The sequence below is a fragment of the Triticum dicoccoides genome, chromosome 5B (assembly GCF_002162155.2).
Source record: "Triticum dicoccoides isolate Atlit2015 ecotype Zavitan chromosome 5B, WEW_v2.0, whole genome shotgun sequence".
NCBI lineage: Eukaryota > Viridiplantae > Streptophyta > Magnoliopsida > Poales > Poaceae > Triticum > Triticum dicoccoides.
This window is the reverse complement of record NC_041389.1, coordinates 22,221,306-22,229,660: the sequence shown is the minus strand read 5'-3', so window position 1 is coordinate 22,229,660 and position 8,355 is coordinate 22,221,306. Positions and strand designations below refer to the sequence as shown.

Here is an 8,355-nt window from a genome sequence, read left to right as displayed (position 1 = left end):
TGAAGAATTTCAACATCTTTCTACCTATAATGAGTTGAGTGTTTTTTCTTTGTTGCAAGATGGGTTCGTCATCTGGGGCTTGCTCAGCGGCCAGCGGCACGCGGCGGGAGTCACGAGGTTGTGTCTCCCATAATTCATCGAGATTGGCTAAGGATGCAGGCATGGACGGTTCGTACTGTGGAGGTGCCGACCCAGATTACGTGACTGATGCTGGCTAGGAGTAGAAGGAGGCGTCTTCTGCTCTTCCTATCGTGGTTCGTCCACTGCGATGTGGATGGTTGGTGGTGTCGGACATGGATGGCAAGGCGGCGGTCCTAGGTTGTGTCCTGCATGGTTGGCTCTATGGTGGGCTCCATGGCGACGATGGTGGCTATGCCTCTTGGTTGTGTGGGCGAGGAGGGGTGTAGCGTCGGGTGCTCGATCTCGCTCTTTGTTGTTGGCAGCGGCGACGCCTGAATCCTGATCTACAGGTCGGTGCTCGACGTGGTGTCCTGGGCACCTCTTGTTGGGATGGGTTAGCTGCCGAGCTAAACCTCCGCGCTTTGGCGATGATAGCAGCGACGCCCGCAGGTGCCTCTCTCCTCTTGATGACGTCGTTGTGGTTCTCTCCATCTCAGGGTTCCGGTTTAAGACCCATGTCCGCCTTGGACTTGACAACGGCAATGCTTTGTGTTGTTTCCTCTCTTGATGGATTTGTCGTGGAGCTTAGATGTTAGAGAGTGTGTCATGCCATTGTATTTAGGTCGTCGTATGTTATTTTAAGGCATAATTGTCATGAATGTTTATGTTGTTCGGTTATCCTAAGATCTATTTTGTAAGAGGACTTTGCTACTATCTTTTATTGTTTGGTCGTGTACTTTGATTTGTGCTTTATCTATAAAACAGGGCGAGAGCCTGTTTCGAGAGTGCTTTAGTTTGCGGTGTGCCTCTCTGGCAATTTGGTACACCGCTGCTGATTCGACTGCCATTATAACTAGATAATGCCTTGCGCGTTGCTTGATTTTTTAGCAATGAACTTATCAAAAATACAATTACAATGTATGAGAATAGTACGACGTCACATTCAACCTAGAGGTGAATGGAGGGTGGATGCATGTTATATTGTCTTGTGACATTCAAATTGAATTATTTCTCATTGAAAAATAAAAATAAAAATTAATGATGCGGAGGGCTCTAATGTTCTTCGATAATTTGGAGGACTTGCATATGGTAGAAAGTGAAAGTGAAAAGTTGAATAGTTGCATGGGTGCTTGGTACCTCTGTAAACCCCAGCCACCATTATGGGCAAGGAGAGAAAAAACAAAAAGAGCGAAAAGGCACCAAAATTCCCACTAGAAAATCTCAGGGCAACGTGATTGATGATCATACACACACTTCCATTACATAAGGAATAACTCACTTCCACACTGATTAGTCTTGCTGTTTCTCTTATTCTTTTTTAAATAACAATGTAAAACACGGAAGGCAAAGTACATGGAAATTTAGACATACTAGGCATGAAACAACCCAATAAGAATTGTGATGCACTACCAGCACCGACAGCAGCACCACTGAGGGTTGAGATGCATAATCAGCAAAACATAAAGGTGTGTTTACAGTCACATCACCCTGAAAGATAATAACCACCAACCAGCATCATTTAAATTGTGTGGAGCTTTCCCAGGAAGTTCCTGAGCCATAGTACACGGTGCTCCTCGTGCATACCCATGTATGCAGATCCCTGGGCCTTGTTGTCAATCAAATGAGATACGGCAACTGATAAAGCTTCCTCAGGGAAGCCAGGCACGGTCATGACAGCGCGATACAACAGGCATTTATGCCCCTCGTCATCAATCGCAAAATCATTAATGGAAGCAGCTAAATTGTCACCCGCATCTTCCATATTGATATCTGCTATGTCTTCTTCATGTGTGTTGGCTGATTTTAGGAGCTGAACAACAGAAACAGTCTAATCAGACCAACACTCCGCACTACTCCCTCCGTTCCAAAATAATTGAAGTTTTATGTTTGTCCTAGGACAAACTTGTTTAAGTTTGACCGACTCCACAGAAAAAAATATGCTAAGACTATAACATCAAATACAGATAGTCATGAAAATGTGCTAAGTCCTATAACCTCAAATACACAAGTTTGACTTATGACAAACACATAACTTCAGTTATTTGGAACGGAGAGAATATAGCACAACCAGAATTCCTTACTTCTCATATGACTACTCCCTCCGTTACTAAATATAGGTCTTTCTAGACATTTCAACAAGTGACTACATACAGAGCAAAATGAGTGAATCTACACTCTAAATTATGTCTATATGCATCCGTATATGGTAGTCCATTTGAAATCTCTAAAATGACTTATATTTAGGAACGGAGGGAGTACTAGTTAGTGTCGTCTTCGTCAGATCCATGCATAAAGGCCTATGTGGCTTCGGGCTAATATCGGGATGTGCGTCCCTATCAGCTGGCTGCAGCATCATCCTTGTGGCGGATGCCTTGGGTGCAGGCTGGTGTCCTCCACCGTGGCGGCGACGACATCGGCGTGGAGGAGGCAGCAGTGTGGTCGCGGTACTTGTGCTCTTATCACATCACGACAAAGATCTACATGATCGGTCCTCCTCGATCTGGCCGTCGGCGTGTTTCGGAACTATTGTCAGAGGTCTTGCCAAAGGATATCTGATCGGCTAGAATTGGGTCGTGCGCGTCCATACCAGCCTACCGGCTCCATGGAGGCGCCGCGCGAAGCTCTGTTGTATGTTGACACCATGGGACATGTCGGTATCTCAATTTTCATGGCACAGATAGCAGCAGAGAAAGTCATGGTGGCTGAGATCGGATGATTAGTAAGGTGGAGGGGGTCTTGGAGGCGATGGAATCCGCCAGGTGTTTGATAATTTTTAGAAGCAGCAGTGACAAGTGGGGGCGACAGCACTGGAGGATTTCATTTTTGGTGGTGCTCCTCGGGTGCTGAGTCGTGACTTTCAGGGTGAAAATCTAAGGCCTGGCCATCATTGGTTGTGCCTGGCATTGCCTTGCTGAAGTTACTATTTTGAGAGCTCTTCCTTTCTCCAGGGTGAAAACCTATGATCTTGGATTGGGTGACGACGGCGCTTGTGTGCTATTTCCTTTTTGAAGGCGTTGCTTTTGGAGATCATTTACGTTTTCCGGGTGTTGTCTTTGGTGGTGGTTTGTGTGCTGCTGCTGAGAGGAGTTGATCATTGTGGCGAAGCCTTTGTTTTTTCTTTCTTTTTTCTTTTCTTTTTAGGCTGTGTGCATGCATCCTAGATGTCTTTGAGATATCTTGGTGGTGCAGAGGCTAGATGTAATTGGTATCTTCGCGATATTAATATACTCTCTTTTCAAAAAAACGAAAAATGAGGGAGCAAGTAAACGAATAAAACTAATTTGACACTTAGGATGGTTATGCGAAGATACTCATGCCATGTCTAAATTTGCAGCCCAAGAAATAGTCAGTAGTTAATGAATGAAAAATATACCAACAATAGCTTGGCAGGCACGTACTTGAGCACGCTTCCTCTTGTTCGCCTTTCGAGGTTGCACGGGGGCCAGCACCAAAGCTTCCTTGTCGCAGCCTGAATGAAAGCCATCCATTCCAAGAGATAAGAAAGGAGTAAGTGTCAGCAGCTATGAGATACGCTTTTGCTATAACTGTACCTTGTTGTGCTTCATTAACGTGGAGCCCAATAGAATTAGGGAAGTTACTCTCTGGCTCCACCTCCATGGGATCCTCAAGTGCTGGTTCCTCCTCAACTGCAGCTGTTTCCTCTCGGACGTGATCACCTGGGATAGACAACACATGCGGCATGTTACGGTGGTTCCTTGCCTCCGCTTTCCACGCTTGCCTTGTTTCTTCACCCACATCAGGGTGAAGGACAATTTCCTTCAGGTTAGGGAGGTAGCTGATTTCGACGCCAGAGAGACCAACTAGATCCTTGCAGATCAGTTGGAGCGAGCTAATGGCCTGCGCACCTCTGTCTTTGATTGTTAGGACAGACGGTCCCACAACTTTTAACACAAGACATAGGCGCTTCAGGCTCCCGAACTTCCCTTTTTGGATGACGAAACCGTCGTTGTCGTCGATGCTGTTAGCAGCCAGCTTGAGATACTTCATTAAATGCATCTCGCCAAGTACTGACAGAAGATGTTGTGTCACAGACATGGTGGTCGAAATGCTTAGCTTAGCTAGATCATGAAACATGGCAACAAACTTAGGCAATGTAGTTGGGTTGGAGTTGCCATGTAGCTTGAGCGAGCTGAGATAAAATAAATATCCTTTCCTCGAACTGTGGCGTTGACATAGTTGTTCTAGAGCAGTCATGGAACCTTGGGGCAATCGTTGGAAGTAAAGGGACAGGGAGCGATAGTTTTCCACATTGTCCTCATCCATAGGAGTTTCAATGTACTTTTGGATGGCCTCGGCAAGTTGATTATTCATGTCGATCTGACCTTGTTCAGTTTCCTCACACTCACACCATACCTTGACCTTCTTTAACTTTTTCGTATGGTCCATAAGTTGCGAAAATCCCCGACCCTTGTCGGCAACAATCCCCGCAAGGGTCTCCAGCATACATTTTTGTGGCAGCCTCTCTGTCTTGACTGGGTCTTGAAGCTTAAACTTTCCAATCAGATGAATCAAACAGGGTAGTCCAATAGCCTCCACTGGGAGCACATTCACCCTTGTCTTGCTTACATCAAGTGTCTCCAGCAATTTAAGTTGAGCAATTTCCTTGGGTATCTCTGTGATATCGGGCCCGAGGCTTAGATATCTCAGATTCCATACCTTACATATCTCTTTAACATGAAAATCTTCCACATCAATGCACCCTTCCAGGTCCAACACTCTTGCAAGTTTGTACTTGTTGAACTTGGAAATAGCACCACCTGCTTTCCCTACGACTGTCAGAGATCGGGCCCGTGATAAATCCATTTCTGGGCTGATTTCGTAATTTCCATAGCGGCTATTATGGATAAATAGGTGGCGGACTGTATTGTGCTGAGTACCAAAGGGCATGATGAACTTCTTGGACATGGACTTGTGCAAGATGAAGGTGTGCATGATACCATGAATTTTGCACGCCTTCTCTATGAAATTGCTGATTGGAACAGCAGGCAAAATAATACTCTGGTGGGTAAATGTCTTGAAATTCTTATCAGCTACACTTTGGTGCCTCCCTTCATAATGGCGTGCATATCCTTCAGCCAACCATCGCCTGATTATGACATTCTTCTTGAGGGGACGATCAATTGGGAATATACCTAGATACAACAAGCAGGTCCTGACAATGTAATCAGACAGACTGGTGTAATTTTCCCTTAGCACACCTCGAAGCCTTGCAAAGTTAGGCTCGTCGTCTTCGCGTTCCAGATATGTACCCAGGTCACTGCACAATATTCTGCACAATTCCCCCGTAGGTTCCATTTCAGAGCTCAATTGGCAGGCCACACTATAAAGAGCTAGAGGCAGACCACCACATTTCTCCAGGAGTTCTTTTGAACCCATCAGTAACTCAGGTGTAACTCTTCCAAGCAGAGCTAGTTTCCTTGAATCTTCTTCTCCAAGACTTCTCATGTTGTACACACGACCAAAGGTATATTTATCTTCTTCCCTGGGATGATTGCAGCATCTATTAGCTACCGACCAATTGTTCGTTGTCAAAATTATTCTCCCATTATTCCTGAAGGCATTCCTCAGTGTATCCCAGTGCATCTGGTGCTTCCTCTTAATGCCATCAATAACGATTAAATATCTGTAGACAAATTAGCAGATGAAAATAAGAGTCTAACAGAAAAAATATCCTGCAACTGATCTGTAACTTTTCATTCAATTCAAAAAAACTACCTTCTTACCTCCCATGTGAAAAGAGGAGGTAAGAGAGACCATGTTAAAATTGCTCTAGAAAATCATTTTTTTAATGGTACACTAAAATCCTAATCAAGGTGTCTGGTATTACTGTGTTAGTACTTAGTAATTACTACCTCCGTTCTGGTTTATTGGTCCCCTTTGTAATTTGTGTCAAATTTTGACCAAATATTTAACTAACAAAATGTTAATGCATGTTAACAAAAATTACATCGTTGGATTCGTATTTGAACATAGCTTCCAATGATACAATTTTTTATCACATGCATGAACATTTTGTTAGTTAAATTTATGGTCAAAATTTAGCATAAAATACCATGGAGACCAATAAACTAGAACGGAGGTAGTAAGAGAAGAAAAATGCCACAAGGGAGTAATTTAGATGTGCCTTACAAGTGCAACTTTTGCTGCTGTTATTTTGCAGATCTCATACTTATCAATAAACGTTTTGCTTCAATTATTCACATGAAATAATCAGCATATCGGATGTTTTAAACATAGAATCAAGAGTATGCCGAGCCAAATCTTAATTATGTGTCATCTCAGAAGCTTACCTGCTGTCCTGGTCCTGGTGGAGAGATGTCGCGGAACGCCCTTCCTCCGAACGAAGGTTCTCTTGGATATGTTTGACGATGCCATTAGAATCCGTACGATCCAGCAAGTGGCCGTCAACCCAAGCACAAGGGAGTGCTCTTTGGACTATGCTGTAGACTGCCCTTGCGAGGGTCGTCTTGCCCGAACCACCAAATCCCACCACGGCGACCACCCGCAGCTGAGCCTGAACCGCAGCTCGGCCTTGGTTTGGTTCGATGCCGAGCAGAGCACGAAGCTCCATGATGGCCTCCGCGATGCCCACGGGGCGGCAATCCTGCACGTACCCCTGGTTGTTGGACGGCTGGGCACCACCGCTATAAGGGGAAATTGCTGCAGCAGCGGCGGCGGTGGCGTCGGCGTTGAATGCCCGCTTGCGTGCATCTGCCACGCGGCTCCGGAACTTCTTGATCTTGTCGGCGAACAGGAGACGGCGGCGGAGCGTCCTGAAGGCGTGAGCTGTGCGGCGAGCCCGCGAGGCCCCGGGCTTGCAGGTGATGCGGTGCAGGAAGCGCTCCACGCAGTCTTCGATATCGTGGGTCAGCTCGCGGATCTGCTCGCCGTACACCCTCGCGACGGCCGTGCTAGAAGCCGCAGCACTGACCTGGTGGTCATCTACGGCTGCCGCCAGGAGTTTAAGATCTTCGTGCAGAGACGAGATTTCAGTCTGGATGCCGCTCCACAGCTGGTACTTGTTCTCCAGCACCTTCATGAGTCTTCCCAGCACGACGTTGGAGAAGGCGGTGGCCGCCCCTTTCTCCGCCTCTAGCGCCATCGGCGTCACCATCCCTCACTCGCGATTAGGGTTGGTGGATCAAACGAGAGAAGAGTGTAGGGGAGGGGCGGCCAGAAAATGGCACATGCCAGAGGGAAGGGGCGTCACCATCCCTCACTTGTTCATTGTCGCCTCATTTTTCTAATTCGTATAACTGTGTTACACTTAGGAATTGTTTAACGTAATCGTTACGTAATTAGACAGCTGGCAGGTTATGATTGGCGTTAGAGAGAAGGCGGCCCCACCCCACTTAAAATCTTGGGGGAGAAAAGTATTGATGGAAGGTTACGTAAGAGATTTAAGTTAGTCTTCATAGGTGTAGGATTTTCGATGTGCACTCCCTCCTGGAGCCTGAAAGCTATTTGGTTCGTGTAGTGCGCAAACAAAAACTAGTACTAGTGGCCTGGCCTGGACCAGGCTCGGAGAATCAGACGCCGGTGCTAGGCTGGGCCATCAATAATTTGTAGCTTGAACAAGAATGACTGGTATGACAGGGTGAGGACAAGCACAGTGTGGCACTCTCTCAGTCCTCGTGTTCACAATGACGGTGACTGGACCTGTCACTGTAGGTGTTTAAAGCGCAATGGGCACTGATCACAGTGACACACAAATGATGGTGTCTGATTTTTCTCGACAGTGACAATAGCAGGGGCTGTTCGGACTGGGGCCCTGACCTGCCAATCAAGCAAATTAGTCGTTGCTCCAATTATTTGGTGCGCACAACCTACCTCAGCTCATCCTACTTAGGCCTCCTTTGATTTGAAGGTTTTATCATAGGAAAGACGCAAGAATGCTCATTCCATAGAATCAAGTTGTTGGCAATGCTAGGCCGGCAAATCTATCCGGACAAACACTAGTTCATCTAGTCTTTCTTCAAATTTCATTAAGGCATGAATTTTTGGTTTCTATGTTTCTGGACGGCAAGAATCATGAATATTCATCATATGGACTACGCCGCATTTGAGAAGGGTCTTTCTCCTTGAATGTCATAAGATTTGTGACTATGGCACAATCTGGTGCGACTGGATTGCCAAGATCCTTCATAACGTGACTGTTAGTATCAAACTTAATAATGAGACGGCCCCTATTTCCAAAGCCACAAGCAGCCCCCC

At 46.0% G+C, this 8,355-nt stretch overlaps 1 protein-coding gene across 2 annotated transcripts; it reads right to left on the bottom strand.

The window, feature by feature from the left end:
• Positions 1-1,407: 1,407 nt before the first annotated feature.
• Positions 1,408-7,326, bottom strand: LOC119307120 (disease resistance protein RGA4-like). Of its 2 annotated transcripts, none has more exons than XM_037583216.1 (4): positions 6,432-7,326; positions 3,672-5,764; positions 3,519-3,589; positions 1,408-1,930 (listed from the first exon to the last, which is right to left on the bottom strand). In XM_037583216.1, exons 1-4 carry the CDS (start codon positions 7,253-7,255, stop codon positions 1,640-1,642), a joined length of 3,279 nt encoding a protein of 1,092 aa, XP_037439113.1. In that variant the 5' UTR covers positions 7,256-7,326; the 3' UTR covers positions 1,408-1,639. The 2 variants fall into 2 exon arrangements, with proteins under 2 accessions (XP_037439113.1, XP_037439114.1); XM_037583217.1 differs by having other exon boundaries at positions 1,780-1,930; positions 3,494-3,589.
• Positions 7,327-8,355: the final 1,029 nt, after the last annotated feature.

Coding starts and splice junctions, on each gene's coding strand:
- LOC119307120 (XM_037583216.1), bottom strand. CDS start 7,255: ATGGTGACGCCGATGGCGCTAGAGGCGGAGAAAGGGGCGGCCACCGCC. Junction 3,590..3,671: donor CGTTAATGAAGCACAACAAG/GTACAGTTATAG, acceptor GCTTTCATTCAG/GCTGCGACAAGGAAGCTTTG. Junction 1,931..3,518: donor ACAAGAGGAAGCGTGCTCAA/GTACGTGCCTGC, acceptor TCTGTTGTTCAG/CTCCTAAAATCAGCCAACAC.